The sequence below is a fragment of the Gastrolobium bilobum genome, unplaced genomic scaffold (assembly GCF_033153095.1).
Source record: "Gastrolobium bilobum isolate Gb01-03AN ecotype WA unplaced genomic scaffold, APGP_CSIRO_Gbil_v1 utg1051, whole genome shotgun sequence".
Taxonomy (NCBI): Eukaryota; Viridiplantae; Streptophyta; class Magnoliopsida; order Fabales; family Fabaceae; genus Gastrolobium; species Gastrolobium bilobum.
The window spans coordinates 64,842-82,640 of NW_026897568.1; the positions used below are offsets into that span (position 1 = coordinate 64,842).

The 17,799-nt window shown below is 37.9% G+C and overlaps 1 protein-coding gene across 1 annotated transcript; it reads left to right on the forward strand.

The window, feature by feature from the left end:
* Positions 1–16,007: 16,007 nt before the first annotated feature.
* On the forward strand, positions 16,008–17,166 carry LOC133308173 (uncharacterized). Its single transcript, XM_061508776.1, has 2 exons — positions 16,008–16,989; positions 17,063–17,166. The coding sequence occupies exons 1-2, from the start codon at positions 16,008–16,010 to the stop codon at positions 17,164–17,166; spliced, it is 1,086 nt and encodes a 361-aa protein (XP_061364760.1).
* The last annotated feature ends 633 nt before the right edge of the window (positions 17,167–17,799 follow it).

Below are 17,799 nucleotides of genomic sequence, written 5' to 3' on the forward strand. Positions count from 1 at the left end.
AAAATGACGTAACTTTGTGTCGTTTAAAATGATAAACATTTTTCCCTTTAAGGGTTTTATTAATCTCATGTTAAAGAAGATAAGTTATCTCATGTCATAGAGATAAATTTGTGGTTCCACCACCTAAAAAAAATAAATAAAAAATAAAAAATGACACAATTATGGAAGGGTGTGTAGAAGGAAAGTCTGATCTCATGTAACATGAGAATAGTTTTTTCCTTTTATCAAAAGATATTTTCTTGACTGTTCATTTACAAAATGTCTTCTTTAAAAATTAGAATGTTCATTCACCATACATTATGTTATAGGATTTTAAATTTGTTTTATAAAGTAATGACTAATAGCCCGCATTCTATCGAAGCATATACCTCAATGGAAGAATTCAAGGTACAATCTTAAAAAGCATTAGGAATCAATCTAGAACATGCATGTTGCAGAAATTATGTCACCTCTGCTAAGAGAAGAACCCTCACATTGGAACATTAGGCAACGGTTGATTTCAGCAAACGTTGAGGTCACATATTTATTCATGAGTTAACCTTCTGAATGAAGGAAATACAAATGATAACAAATATACATCTGGGCCCAGGGATGAACAATAAAAGATGTTCAAGCCCAAGATGCCCAATAAGCATGATGGCTTCTCAATTCGAGTGCAATATAGGTGGGAGATTATGGATGGGCAGCGGTTTTGTCACTGAGAATGAGTTGCAAATGATGTTGAAGCATGGCCACGTGACTGTAATTGACCATGATATAGAATGAAAATAAATTTTTAGGTTTCAATCGGCTTATAAGGTACATACATAAGAAATAGCTAATAAGGTGGAGTGCATACATGGTAGAGTACATATCTGGTACACATATAAGAAATAGCTAGTAAGGTGGAGTACAAATTAATTACATTTCATAATTTTATTATACCTGGGGAGTAATTGAATACTGTTTTTCTTACATATTCTTGTTGTGTCTCTGAATCCAACACTTAACAGCTCGACCTCTTAGTCAAATAGCTCGGCCTTCACCAGCCCAGTTTGCGGAATCGTTGATGAACAAACAACAAAAGAAGCAAAGATATGAAAAGCAGAGAACATCAACTGATAGAGGTTATCTCTATCTATGAAGGAAGAAACGAAGAAAGGGGTGAGAAGAGAGAAGAGACTCAGAGGTGAGAGAAAAAAATGATTCTATTCTTATTTCAGTTACTTGACATCTGTACAAAGCAATTGATTTATATCGATACACATTTACCCTTTCCCTTACACGTCATCCTATACTAAACACCTTGCTATTTCGGTTACACTTCTTTTATTTACAATGTATCTCTAAATCTTAGTGGCTTCCTTCTTTCTCTAACTGTTTTCCTTTCTGCTATGCTTGGCTCTCTTATATCTCCAAGGTTCTCTTCTTCTGTTTCTCCAGCTCTTGCATATTTTATGTTCCCCTCATCAGTTAGTGTTGTATCAATACTCACACCATTGAAAACAACCTTGTCCTCAAGGGTGAAGTTAGGAAACTGCTGTTGGAGTTCTGCTACACCTTCCCATGAAGTCTGTTCAGCAGGCATTCCCTCCCATAATATCAAAGCTTCAATTGTACCATCCTGATGCTGTCGAGAGGCTAACACTTGTTTAGGCTGCATAACAGGCAAACCACCAGTAAATAACTCTGGCAAGGGAAATGGAGAGATATCATGGTCCCCTTGAAACGGTTTGAGGAGTGACACATGGAAAGTATGGTGGATCTTGGCTGAGGCAGGTAAGGTGAGTTTGTAAGCAACCTTTCCCACTCTTTTCTCAATAGGATAGGGTCCAAAGTACCTGTACCCAAGTTTATTGGAAATACGGGCAGCAAGTGATTGTTGTCTATAGGGATGAAGGCGAACCCACACCAATGTACCAGGTTTGTAATGGACATCCCTTCTATGGCTGTCTGCTTGATGTTTCATGAGCTGCTGGGCTTTTTGTAAGTTACTCTTGAGCTGTTGTAGCAGCAGTTGCCTATCAGTCAATAATGTGTCCACCTCAGGTGTTGTGGCTGTTGTGGGAATGTAGTCTAGTATTCCAGGAGGGTCACGACCATATACAATTTTGAAGGGGGACATGCCAGTTGCTGCATGAGATGCAGTATTGTAACATAATTCTGCCCAAGCTATCAATCTGAACCAGTGCTTAGGAGACTCAGCTACAAAGCATCGCAAGAACTGTTCCAATACTCGATTCACTACTTCGGATTGACCATCCGATTGTGGATGGTATGCAGTGTATCTTTTCAAACTTGTTCCACTTAGCTCAAACAATTCCATCCAAAATGTACTAAGGAATATGGGGTCTCTATCTGAGATGAGAGACTTTGGAATGCCATGGAGTTTACATACCATATCTGTAAAAAGAGTGGCCACCTTCACAGCATTAAATTTTTTGGCAAGGCTCCAAAGTGTGCCATCTTGGAAAGTCTATCAACCACTACCAAGATTGCTGTGTGCCCATAGGAGTTAGGAAGGCCAATGATGAAGTCCATGGAGAGGTTTTCCCACACTCTCTCAGGTATTGAAATTGGTTGCAGAAGGCCTGCAGGTTTCTGAGTGGGAACCTTAACTTGTTGACAAACTATACAAGAGTTAATATACCTCTTAATATCCTTGTGCATGCCGAGCCAGAGGAAGCTTGTAGAAGCTCTAGCAACTGTCTTTTGTATGCCGAAATGACCACCAGTCAGTGTGGAATGGCACTCCTTCATAACCTTATCAATCAAAGGTGAGTGAGGATCAAGGAGCAATTTCCCTTTTTTAAATACTAATCCATCTCTGATTTCCAAGCCATGATCTGCACTGTTGGAGTTTGTTAAAAGTTGATGGTGTTGCTGGAAAAATGCAGAATGTAGATTCTCTTCCCGTAATTCATCCAAAATATCAAATTGGTGTACTGAAAGGGCCATGAAACTCATGATATCAGGCTGTCTTGATAAGGCATCAGCTGCACGATTTTCCTTGCCTGGTTTGTAGACTATTGTATATTCGAATCCCAAGAGTTTGGTGAGGTAATACTGCTGCTCTGGAGTTTGGATAACTTGGTCCAAGAGAGCCTTTAAACTCTTTTGATCGGTTCTAATGAGAAATCGTCTGCCAAGCAAATACTGTCTCCATTTCTTCACTGCCTCTGTTATTGCATATAATTCTCTCACATATGCTGCTGCTCTCTGCATTTTCAATGACAATTTCTTGCTAAAATAAGCAAGTGGATGGTCTTGTTGAAGAAGGACAGCACCCACACCCAAGTCAGATGCATCAGTTTCAACAACGAAGTCTTGATCAAAGTCTGGCAAAGCTAACACTGGAGCACTAACCATGGCTGCCTTTAGACTTTCCAAGGCTGTTTGAGCAGTTGGGGACCAATTAAAAGCATCATGTTTAAGTAAATCTGCTAAAGGAGCTGCAATGGTTGCATATCCTTGAACAAATTTTCTGTAGTAACCTGTGAGGCCAAGAAAACCGCGTAGCTGCTTGACATTTTTGGGAGCTGGCCAATCAAGGATGGCCTTTATCTTATTCTGATCCATACTCATTCCATTGGAAGAGACAATATGTCCCAAATATTCAACCTCCTTTTGAGCAAAAGAACACTTGCTTTTTTTGATAAAAAATTGGTGAATTTGCAAAGTATGTAAGACCTGTTTTAAATGCTGTATGTGCAAGTCCATAGAAGTACTATACACAAGTATATCATCAAAAAATACAGCAACAAACTTGCGCAAATAGGGCTGGAGTATGTGGTTCATTGTGGCTTGAAATGTAGAAGGAGCATTGGTTAGCCCAAAAGGCATAACCAAGAACTCATAATGGCCTTGGTGAGTCCTAAAGGCTGTTTTGTGTGTATCTTCTGGCTTAAGGAGAATTTGGTGATAACCAGCCCTTAAATCTAACTTGGAAAAAATTTGAGAGCCTCCTAACTCATCCATTAACTCATCCACAGTGGGAATAGGGAATCTGTCTTTGATGGTAATGCTATTAAGTGCCCTATAATCAATACATAATCTCCATGTTCCATCTTTTTTTTTAACTAAAAGGACAGGAGATGAGAAAGGGCTATTGCTATGTTTGATAAATCCAGAATCAAGCATCTGTGCAACTTGTTTTTCAATTTCATTTTTTTGAAAATGGGGATATCTATACGGTTTGACATTTACAGGCAGTGTGTTGGGTTCAAGGCGAATTTCATGGTCTATTTGTCTATGTGGAGGCAAGTCTGTAGGTTCATGAAAAAGTGCATCAAATTCTACTAAGAGTTGTTGTACCTGTGGTATTGCAATCTCTGTTGGTGAATCAAAAATAGTGTCCAACATCTTCAAATGAAACAAGGATGCCACTTGTCCTGTTTGCTGTATCTTGCGAAATTGATTAAGAGAAATTGGACCTGTATGAGATTCCCCTTTAAGCTTGATAGTTTCTTTATGCCATTGAAACTCCATAGTCAGCTTATTGTAATCCAAGGTAACTGGTCCAAGTACTTGCAGCCACTGAACTCCCAGGACCATATCAGCTCCTTGAACTGGTAAGATATAGAAATCCACCAAAAAAATATGGTGCTGAATTTGGACAGGAACTGCAGGACAGAAGCCTTGACAATATAATGTCTGCCCATTACCCACCATAACTTCGAACTGTTTGTCATTGGTAACATGTAAGGATAGTGAAGAAACCAGCTTAGGTTGGATGAAATTATGTGTGCTCCCTCCATCCACCAACAATGAGAACTCAGATTTACCAATATAGCTTGTAAATCGCAATGTTTGAGGGACAATCACACCTGCTAACACGTGGAAACTGATTTGAGGAATAGTTGTAATAGACTCATCCACATCATTTCCAGGAGGAGAAAGGGAAGAATCAACTAGTGAATGGAATTCTTCGACTTCCTCTTCATCAAGCACAATCAACACATGAACAGAAGCCTTACATTTATGACCAAAAAAATACTTGTCTCCGCAAGTGAAACATAAATTTTTGTCTCTGCGTTCCTGAATTTGGCTTTGTGTTATCCGTTTCCAATCGGGTTTGAGTGTATTTTTAGTGTTAACTGGATAAGCAGTCTTGGTTGGGTTTGTATTCTGGGTTGTTTTGGAAGGGTGAAGAGGTGTGGGTAACAATGGAGGATAAGAATAGTGTAATTTTGGGGGGTTGTTCTTTAATTGGATTTTGGACTCTTGGATTTTTGCTAAGGACATGGCATGGGTTAAGGACGTTGGGCGAAAGGAGGAAACATCATGTAAAATTTCAGGTTTCAATCCTGAAATAAAACAACTTACAAGAAAGGATTCAGACAATCCATCTACCTGATTGGAAATTGTCTCGAATTGCTCTTGATACTCCATTACCGTTCCCAATTGAATCAATTTCGTCAATTTCCCTTGATAATCTTCCATTTCGGACGGCCCAAATCTGCTCTGTAAAGCTTTAGAAAACCCAGACCACGAATCAATCACCGTGTTCTTATGCACCCACTGAAACCAAGCTAATGCTTTCCCCTCAAAATAAAAAGGCTCTATCTTCAACCTCTGATCTTCAGCCATATCATAAAAATCAAAAAATTGATTGATTTTATAGATCCAACCCTGTGGGTCGCTTAATCCGTCGTACCTTGAAACCTTGAGTCGCAAATTCCTGGCTGCCGCATGATCGCGCGAGCATGCAGAGTGGGAAGTTGTCGCGGAACCGTGTGGTGGTGGTTGTTCTCTGTAATTATAAAAAATTGCATCCAATTTACATGCTAATTCTTGAAAACGCTTGTTCATCTGCTCCTTCAAGATGTCTACTTCAGCTTGTGTGTTTTCCAAACGATCATCGATGGATCTGTTACGTGTTTCCGGAGCCATAGTTCGTGGATGAAAGCACCAATTGATAGAGGTTATCTCTATCTATGAAGGAAGAAACGAAGAAAGGGGTGAGAAGAGAGAAGAGACTCAGAGGTGAGAGAAAAAAATGATTCAATTCTTATTTCAGTTACTTGACATCTGTACAAAGCAATTGATTTATATCGATACACATTTACCCTTTCCCTTACACGTCATCCTATACTAAACACCTTGCTATTTCGGTTACACTTCTTTTATTTACAATGTATCTCTAAATCTTAGTGGCTTCCTTCTTTCTCTAACTGCTTTCCTTTCTGCTATGCTTGGCTCTCTTATATCTCCAAGGTTCTCTTCTTCTGTTTCTCCAGCTCTTGCATCTTTTATGTTCCCCTCATCAGTTAGTGTTGTATCATCAACCTTTTAATATGGGAAACTTTTTCGATGTGAAGAGTAAAAACACGGGACCAAATCCAAAAAACTTTCACTATGAAAAATGGGATTACTCAAAAATTCACTCTAACTCAATAACTAGAGGATTTCACCCTCTAAGAATGGATCTACTCACAAGTTTCTCACACAAGTATTTCTCTCTGTAAAAGGATGAGAATTCTACTCTACAAGCTTTTCTTCTTCTTCTTCAACAATGACGACGTGTTTCTTCCTCAAAGCATATTCATCTCTGGCTTGCGCTTTTCTCTTGAACGTTTCTCTCTTTTCGCATCTGCCTCTCTCTTGTCACTGTAGTGGCGGCTAAGCATCTCTTATAATAAGAGATTACCCATCAATTGGGTTGGGTCCAACATGGGCCACAAACCCAACAAGTCTCCCTTTTTGTGCCCATGAGGGAGGATGTATGTGCTCCCCCTAACTGGAGTATGGGGCTGGGGTAGTCAACCCAGCACCCTTCACAATAATTTTCAAAATTTCATGTTAGAACCATCTTAGTCATCATGTCCGACCAGTTCAGGTTGGTATTTACCTTTTCGAGCTGTAAGTACTTCTCTTCGATTACATCCTGGATCCAATGGTACATCACGACTATATGCTTTGTCTATGCATGAAAGATTGAGTTTTTCGTAAAGAGTATAGCACTTTGATTATCACATTTTAGCATACTTCACCCGATTGTTGTTGAGCTCTTGTAGGAAACTCTACATCACATTATCTCCTTGCAACCTTCAATTGCAGCAATATACTCGGCCTTAGTAGTGGATAGGGCGACACACTTCTAAAGTTTAGACTGCTAAGAAATAGTTCGCCCTGCAAAGGTAGTCAGGTAACCTATGGTTAACTTCCTCGAGTCGTCATATCCACCCAGGTCGACATTCGAGTAGGCTTCTAACTTGGATTTTCCTCTTCTAAAGCACAAACACATATTAATTGTGCCTTTGAGATATCTGAATAACCACTGATGGTGTCCCAATACTCCCTGCCTGGGTTCAACAGAAATCGGCTTACAAGTCCAACTACATGAGCAAGGTCGGGCCTTGTGCATATCATGGCATAAATGAGGCTCCCTACAGCTAACTAGTATGAGACCTTTGACATCTCATCTCTTTCTTCATCACTGGTTAGACCTTGCTTCTGACTCAGCTTGAAGCATCCATCCAGAGGAGTACTTACCGTCTTGGATTGGTCCATGTTGAACCTCTTTAGAATTTTCTCTATATACTTCGCTTGAGATAGCCACAACAGCTTGTTTGAACGATCTCAGACAATCTTCATCCCGAGTATCTGTCTTGCTGGGCCGACACTTTCATAGTGAATGACTTGCTCAAGGCTTTCTTAAGGGCATTAATCTTCCTCATATCTTTTCTCACTGTCAGCATGTCATCTACATAAAATAGGAGGATGATGAAGTCGACATTATCATACTTTTTGATAAATACATAGTGATCTGCTTGAGACTTCTTAAAGTCGTGCTGAGTCATGAATGATTCAATCTTTTTGTACCATTAATAGGGTTCTTGCTTCAGGCCTTACATGTTTTTCTTATGTCAGCATGCCAGATGTTCTTTACCCAGAACTTCGAAATATTTGGGTTGCTCCATGTACATTTCTTCCTCTAAGTCTCAATGAAGAAAGATCGTCTTCACATCAAGTTGTTCGACCTCCAAGTCTTAAGTGGCTGCTATTCCTAGAGCATCTCGGATTCATGTCATCTTCACCACATGTGAGAGTATCTCATCAAAATATATACATTTCTTCTTATTGTACCCTTTCACCACAATCCAGGTTTTATACCTCGGCTTTAGGTTGTTCTCTTCTACCTCGAGCTTATATATCCATTTGTTCTTTAAAGCCCGTCTACCTTTTGATTACTTGACCATTTGAAGGTGTGATTCTCATACAAGGATTGCATTTATTCTTGCATGAATTTTTCCCACTCTCCTTTTTCATAGCTCTGAGGTTCTCCTTATACAATGATTGTTTACTCCTTTGTAGAATATCTGGTGGAAGGGCATCTTGTAACAGCTCGTTGTACACCGGTATTGTTAACATTAATTATGATATTAAGCGCAGTTACAATCACAGCAATTCATTTATAAAAATGCGAATAAACTTTTTCCGATTATTATGCGAGCATTTAAAACAATAAAAAGCGTAATAATTAAAAGCTGTGACTATAACTGTTAAATCTTGCGGAATATTTATTTTAACTATTTTTACATTACACTTTACTTATTATAAGTTACTAAGGGGTTCCCATAAACCCACTTAGCCAATTACTAAACTGTACGTTTTTACCCTTTCGAACATGGTTCACTCATTAATTTTCTGTGAACACACCGCTCACAACCAGACCTTCTTCTCAGATTATATTTTTGTCTTACTTAATTCCCTTTTTAACAAGCTATCACACGCTCAATTCGGAGCTCATTTGCTCCGGTTATCGCCGTTTGAAGTTGAATAAGCGAAACAGCCAACCAACCCCAAAACAGCCCAAAACCTCTCTCACTCTCTGAATTACTGCACTGAATCCATTAATCCAATTGCCCTCAAATGTTTACACCATAAACTAGACACCTCAATCTTCGATTTGATATATCATACGCTTAATTTGACTGAGAAACGAAGCGAGAATTAATTTCCCAAAACTGCGACATGTGCAGTAGGCACATGAGCAGTCTGCGTTCCTCCATTTTTTTCAGGTCTAAGACCAACCCAAATTTTTCCCAAATTTTGACACAAGGTACAGGACATCTCAACCTTCAAAATAGCGTATGACACGTCCCTATTGGACCTCTATGGAGGGAGATATGCTCTCCCGAAGTTCGTCCAAATATGCCAATTCTACAGAAAATTCGCCAGAGTTTCCTTTATTTTTCCTTAAAATCCCCAATTTGTTCAAGCTCAATAATGCCTCAAAGGTACCTAATAATCCAATAATAATCCAGTAATAATCCAATGGATGGCACACACAAGGGCCAACAACGCCTTGGGGCACTTACAACCCAATCCAGTTTATATTTATTACACCAATAGCTTACTTTAAAATCCATACATAGTTTCAATCACTAATTCCAATTTCATGCATATTTCATCATACAAGTACTCATAACCTAAAATAGGCCTAAAGCCCTTCCATCATATCATGTCATGCATTAAGTACATTTACAACATTTGCTTTACAATTTACAACTTAAAACTTAAACTTTAACTTACAATCTTCCAATATTACAACTTAAATACAAATTACAACATAAACTGAATAACATAAACTACTAGACTTAGGCAAAATGACATGAACAAATATGCTAATGAAACTCATCCTACATACATATGAGATGTTCATGCCCTAAGTCTAGCCTAGACCACATGGCCAACAAAATGCAAAATACTAAGCACTCTACTGCTCACTCGGCGGGTCTCTTACCCACTGCTCCAGCTCCACTGCTATCCCCTGAAATAAATGCCCTGACACGGGGTGAGATATACGAATATATCTCAGTAACCCAGAGGTTCTGAAGAAAACTCCGCCCAATGGTTCACTTCGATGCATATCAATAGTATAAAACAACCACTTTCAAAATGGGATAAAACAAAAGATTTAGAGAAACTGGGGAATATCGAGATATAAAATACGACGAAGCGGGATGGTAGCTACCAATACCACGCAACGTCCTCGGCATATATAAGCCTACGGGTATCATCCAAGGTGTGTTCCAAGAACCACAACCATGATGCCCCAACCAACCATAACACCCGAGACATTCCTAGTGTGCTCATATTCGGATTACACACCACGACCCTAGGTCGACTGGAACTCCTCTTGGAGACCTATCCAGTGGAAGTCCGAAATGCCCGAAGGCAAAAACTGTCTACTGGCCAAAGACTCGGTACATAAGTACCCACTGTGATAATGCATGCATGCTCATATTGTTCTACACTACTCATATACACTTCCTACCGTTGCCATCAACTGGCAAGGTGGAACAGAAAAGGGGAACAAGCCCCAGTACCAAGAGGTTACCTTAATTTTTTCTTTCCCTTAGCTCCGCAGTAGCTTATTTCACAACTTGGTACACAACAGAGTGCCTACACAGAGGACATTCCCAATCACTCAAAACTCAAACAATACATGCTAATTCACAATTATACATGCATTGATTCAATCACTTACCTCAATCCATTTGGTCCAGGACCAATGGCAATCCACTGATTCACTGTTTAGGATTTAAGTCGATGTACGGCAATCTATACAACCACGTACAACCATCAGTATACGTCAAATTACGCCAAAACGCGAAAAACACGAAAACCTCCCCTTCCCTTTGGGGGGGGTTCGGCCATAGTAGTGCATTTTAGAGATTTATTTTTCTAAATTTTCTTTCTCATTTTATTACTCATCCTTAGGTTGCCATGATGCCAATTCAAGTGCCGTTTCGCCGTTTTACGTCTTTTAAGCATCGTTTTACCAAATAGTTTACTCTAGTTTCATTATGTCCCTAAACATAAGTTATTAATTTCCATTGATTCTTCCACTATCAATCCATCACACAACCCATCTATACACCATTTAGTTACACCTTACACTATTCAAACCATGTCAAACACATTAATTCACTTCTTTTTGCCCTATGGCCGAAATTCACATAGTGTCCTCCAAGGGATTTCCATCAATTCTTAAAACTCCACACCTCAACCAATCACATTATATCATCATATAATCATACCACAACTCATCAATAATCTCTTAACACGTTTTCAAAATTTCATGTCATGACCATCAAAATTATTCTAAGTTAAAATCATCAATTTTTCACCTAAAATTTGCATTGCATTTATCACTAATACACATTATTCTAAGACACTTTCATGTACAAACTTTTTCCAATTGAGCTCTCTAACATCATACATCAAACAATGCAAGGCTTAGGTCTCAAAATCAAATCATCACATTCAACCAATTAAAATGAAAGAACACTCACCCAAATGGAAGGTACAAGACTCCTCCTAACTATACTCTACCATTGGAGCACTTGGAAGCTCCAAGAACATGGATTTTTCCTCACAAGTCGCAGCTGAAAATGGGCAGGATCTCCTCACACAGACGATTTCAAGGCTCAAGAGTGGTACCAATGTGTTTAGAAGGTTCTCTTCATCGAATTTCAACACAAGGATCAAGTGTTTTGGTGGAGAAATGGCTAAGTTAGGTCCAAAGGAAAATTTGCATGAAGAAGGGGGAGGAGAGGGCTGTTGTGCGGGTTTGGGGAGAGAGAAAGAAGGGAGGAGATGATGAATAGTAAAGAAATGAGGTGGACATAAGTGGTTTTAAGTGGGGTGGGTCCCACACCATCTCACGCGATCTAAAACTTGTCCGAACGGTCACTAAACGTCCTTAAATTCAAAACATATTTAGAAATTCTAATTTTTAACATTAACTATTCTCCTTTTATTATACTTGATCAGATGAATCCGGAGTTTTCCGGTCGTTCGGAGAAAACACTATTTTAAGCTGTTGCGCACGCCGTTGGCACGCTTTCCCAAACTGACTTAATTCCATCAAATATTATCAGAAATCATATTTCCTATTTTCATAGACCATTTATAAATCATATTTGAAACTTAGAGTTCAAAACTCAATCGACACATTTTACGGTGCAATCGTACCGCAATATTTTTACCCGCGAAAAACACTATTCACTGATTTTTCTGAAACTTGCCTATCCACTCAACTTTTCGTTATGAATCCATTTCCAGGGTTATTTTTATCATCGGAGACCTTATACTCAAATTTTATCTTCTTAGGGTTGCGTGCATGGCTAATTACCATTTTGCCCTTTCTTTGTATTTTGGCATAATCTTCAAGATTTTCACTAATACTTCACTTAAATACTCACTTAATACTTTAAATATTTAATTTAGAAATGTGAGGTGTCATACATCTAACTCGAACAGATTATCTAGTTTGTGGTTGCACCTCAAAATTCGGCTCTGTTTCACCTTGAACTTTTGTATGTTCTAGTTTTGTCTCACCTTTAGTTGGTGGTTCTTCCTTGTCTGCCCTCCTCATTGTTCTGTTAATTGGATTCTCCCCCTACTTCAACTCAGATAGGGGAGACATGGTCTTCTTAACAAGCTACAACTTGGACCTTAGGATTTTGGACGTCTTCAATGGTCTGATTCTTCAAGAACACAACATCCTGGCTTCTTACAACCTTCCTGTTGACTGGATCCTAAAGTCGATAAATGAACTCATCCTTTGGTGAGTCAAGGTAGATACATTCATTAGTTTTTGCATCCATCTTTGCTCATTCATCCTTGGGAATGTGGACAAATGATCACCATCCAAACACCTTTAAATGCACATACTTTGCCTTTCTGCTCGTCTAGACTTATTCTGGGATCTCTCCATCTAGAGGACTTGAAGGTGATAAATTGATTAAATTTATTACGATTTTTATGGCTTCTCCCTGAAACTCCTTAGGAAGTTTGGCATAAGACAACATACTTCAGACTCACTCATCAATGGTTGGTTCATCCTTTCAGCTACACCATTTAGCTGAGGTGTCTTCTCTAGCTTTAGACATGCTTTCCTACAGTACATCTCAAATGGACCTCGGTATTCTCCATCATTGTCAGCTCGAACGACCTTCAGCTTTCTGCTGATCTTTCTTTCAACCTTTGCATGGAACTCATTGAATGCTTGGAGTACTTGATCTTTTGTATTTAGCAAGGATACCCACACTCTTTTGGTATGGTCATTAATGAATGTGATGAATTAATACACACCACCTAAAAATTTCTCTGACATAGAACACACATTAGTATGAATAAGATCGAGAACATACCTCCTTCTAGGTTGGCTCGGTCTCTTGAATGAAACTCGCCATTGCTTGCTGGCTAAATAGTGTGTGCATGTCTCCAAGAGTTGACTCTCAAATATGACAACAGTTCCTTCTTGGTGAGAATTTGCAGACCCTTCTCACTAATGTGTCTGAGTCTCTTGTGCTAGAGCTCTAGACTTGATTCATCTTGGATAGCATTGATATCTCCATTACCGACCTTCCCTTGCATAACATAGAGAAATCCTTCCTTTTGACCTCGAGCTACCACCAAGATTCATTTGGCGAGTTTCCATTTCCCTCCACCATAGTAGTTTACTAACCCGGCTTCATTAAGCTTACCTACTGAGGTGAGGTTGAGTCACATGTCAGGAACAGGCCTGACCCCCTTCAGAACCAATCTACAATCCATGTCGATAATCATCGTGACTTTTTCAACTCCCACTATCTTGCTAGTAACCTAGTTACCCATCTTTACTCTACCAAATTTGTCGTCTAGATATGATGGGAATAACTCCTTATGAGGGATGACATGGAAGGATGCTCATGAGTCCACAACCCATAAACAGTCGTCATAGACTATTGAAATAATTGTCTTCACCAATTAGAAAGACGTCGACCTCGACATTGGCTGCTATGGTCGTGGTGCTCTGCTATTATTTCTTCCTTGGATCTATCGTGTCCGGTTTAACATATTCCCGTCCTCTGATCCTTCTCCAGAGTTCGACATTCAGACTTCCAGTGACTCGATCTTCCATAATAGAAATATGTCAGGTCAGGCCTCGACTTTGTCCGGCCTCTAAACTTGTCTATACCATGACTTTTACTTCTACCTCGGTATGGCGTTCTTCCATAATATTCGACTACATTTGCTTCATACTGGTGGGTTATGCCCCATTTTTTCCTTCTAGCCTCTTCAATTCAGCAGGCTGCCTGTAACCGAATCCATGGTCATCTTTCCTTTTGGGTCCGAGTTGCTAAGCGTCACCATCAAAGCATCTCAGCTCTCAGGCAACAAGCTGAAAGGCAAAAGTGCTTGCCACTCGTTCAATCTTCATGTTAATCTTCGTTAGCTAATTAATGATCCCTTTATATGTATTTAAATGCTCAATCATACTATATCTACTCTTGTAGTCTAACTTCACAAGAATAGTCATAGCATGATTGACGATCCCCTTATCCTTTATTAGAAATTCTCATTCCGCCATTACGGCCTCTTGCACTATCATCTCCTTCTTTCAATTTTTTATTTTTTAAAAAAAGTACAAAAGAGAAAAACCTAATTATCTAAAAGTATTCTCATTTTCATTTTATCCTTATTCACTTTAAATCTTCATCTATAGACGATAATGTATTTTCTCATTCATTTTAATTACTTTTACATTTGTAAAATAAAGTAAAAATAGCAAGCTATATGTAATTGACCCGTATTTCTTATCAGATCCATTTACGTCCAATAATTGTTTATTTCGTTGAGATGGAAGATTAAAAGATATATCACTTGAATAGCATCATGTTCCATAAATAATATAGCAACATTCATTGTTCTGAACCGAGGGGGACAAAAAAAAAAAACACCACAAACAGAAATACAAAGGTAGTGTGCAGGTGACTTTAACCAGTGGCGTAGCCACTTTAGTGCCTGCTGGTACCTTGGCACCAGTTTACTTTTAATAAATTGTACTTACAATATATAATCATATAATTAATTATAATTTAGTCATGGTTAAAATTATAATTTGGCACTGCCTAAAAATTAAAATATTTTTTTGATATACAAATAGAAATTAAACACACAACTTAATACAAATTAGCCAAATATTTTATCACTTCTTGTGACTTAATTAAAATATATTTACAATTACAAATTATCGAAGTCAAATCTCTGCTCTCTGTCTCTACTTTAGTCTAGCTACAAATTACTCAAACAAACACGCAACCCGACAGGCACGTTGTTCGAAGGTCTTCTCATTACAGTATGATGGGAGATGCAAGAAAGGGGTTCATTTTGAAAGCTTTAAAAGCTTTAAAAAAAAGGGTAGTCTGGTAGTGATGCTCAAAGGAAAAAGATGAAGTTTGAGTACTACTGATGGTCTGATGGAGTTGCTTCCCCTTCCCCTCATCCTCATCCTCTGGTAGTTTTATTTTTATATTGTTTTTTTTTTAATTTTTTTTATTTCGGTGAGCTATTGACGATTATCAGATTATGTTTATTTATTTTTTGTATTTTCTTGATTTATTGTTATCTGGGTTCCAATGTTCTGTACTTTTGTTGATGTTTTACTTGGTTTGTTTTATTGGTGTTATGGTATCAAACATTTGGAAGAAATTTGCATTCGAAAACAATTAATTAATAGAAGAAAGTTCCCATCGGTGAGTTATTGTTTTATTGATTTTATTTAATTAAGTTTGGCTGCTTGAGTTATTGTTTTATTGGTTTTATTGAATTAAGGTTTTAATTTGGTTACAAATTAGAGATAGTGGATTGTTAATATAAAAATCTGAAAGCTCACTTCAAATAACTGTAGGAAGACAAGGGATTGTTAATATCATTGACAAATATTTCTATAACGGCTTGTTTAAGAAGACATATAGGAATATAAAAATAAAAAGAGAGAGAGAGAGAGAGAGAGAGAGGATAAGAATATAAAAATAAATCTTTATTTTCAATAAAAAATGAAGATGTACATAAAGAAAAAAAAATGTATAGAAACAGACGTGCCTAAGTAAAGAAGTTTACAAATCAATGGTTATTAAATCCTTATTTATAAAAATTAATGTTTTAAGTTTACAAATTAAAACACCCATAATGTGTAGTATAATCATTTGTTATTTCTTAAATTTGAAAATTGATTAGGTTGGAGAAATATGGGCAAGGATAAACAGAAAAGTATAGATGTATTCTTTAAGAAGAAAGTAGCCTCTGATGGTGCTACCAGTGATGCTCCTGCAAACATAATTTCTGAAAGTGATGCACCTTCTCATGAGCAACCTCCTTCCAAGTGTCATAGAATTGAGCATGCTGAAGAAATTATTATAGTCAAAAATAAAAGTTTTGAACGTGATCCAGGCAAGTGTAAGCCAATTTGGGAATATTCTGCTAATGAAGTCGATGAGATACGAAGAGCTTATTTAATAGCTGGGCCATATCAACCTCAATGCTCCTATCCATTTTCAAAGGAAAAGCATCCTCGACGTTTTCAAGCGTCTTGGTTCAAAGAATTATCTTCGTGGCTTGAGTACTCACCTTATGTAGATGCTGCATTTTGTTTACCATGCTATCTTTTCTCTAAAAAGGTCGGCGGGCGACATGGTTGGGATGCATTCACAATCAAAGGTTTTAACAGTTGGCATAGAGTTCATAGTGGAAAGTATTGTGCTTTTCTAAGTCACATGGGAGATGATCCTTGTTCACAACATACTAATGCACTCATCTCATGTGTAGACTTAATGAATCAGTCTTGCCATATTGATAAAGTTATGCATGCTCAAAGCTCCCAACAAATTGAACAAAATAGGCTGCGTGTTAAGACTTCAATTGATATGCAGAATATCTGTGGCCAAGGATATGATGGCGCTAGTAACATGCGTGGTGAATGGAATGGATTGCAAGCACTATTTCTTAAAGAGTGTCCTTGTGCTTATTATGTGCATTGTTTCGCTCATCGATTGCAATTAGCCTTGGTTGCTGCCTCTAAGGAAGTTTCTTCTATTTATCAATTCTTTCAGAATTTGAATTTCATCATCACTATTATCACTGCTTCTTCTAAGCGTCATGATCAATTCCAAGCTGCCCAAATTTCTGAATTTGAACATTTGCAGGCTATTGGTGAGCTTGAAACTGGTACAGGTTCTAACCAGGTAGGTACACTAAAGAGGGCTAGTGATACTAGATGGGGTTCTCATTTTTATTCTTTATGCAGTCTTCAACGTGGGTATAATGAATCATGTTCAGTACTTGAAAAAATTTGTACTGAAGGCTCAAATTATTCTCAAAGAGGAGATGCTACTGCAGCTTATAAGATGATCACTTCTTTTGAGTTTATTTTTAATTTACTTTTGATGAAGGGATCATGGGTATCACTGAAATTCTTTGTCAAGCATTACAACAAAAATCTCAAGATATTTTGAATGCTGTACAATTAGTTTCAAGTACAAAGGAACTTATTCAAGAATTACGAGATGATGGTTGGAAAAGAATACTTGAAGGTGTTGTTAATTTCTCCAAGCTTCAGGAAATAGATGTTCCAGATTTTGATGCTCAATATATTGAAGGTCGTGGTCGTCGACAACATAATCAAATAACTATTGAGCATCACTATCATTTTGATATCTTTAATCTAACCATTGACTTTCAAATACAAGAGTTAGAAGAAGGTTTAATGAGCAATCAAAGGAACTTTTATCACTTAGCTCTTCATTAAATCCGAAGGATGGTTACAAAGCATTTAATGTTGATGATATTTGCAGTCTTGCAGAGAAATACTATCCTCTTGATTTTTCTGAGCATGAGAGAATTAATTTGAATTGTCAATTGAAGCATTTTCACAAGGACATCCCAAAACATCTAATACTTCAAAGTTTATCTTCAATTTCTGAGTTGTGTCAAGGATTAGCTAAGACAGGAAAGTCAAATTCCTATCATTTGGTTGATAGGCTA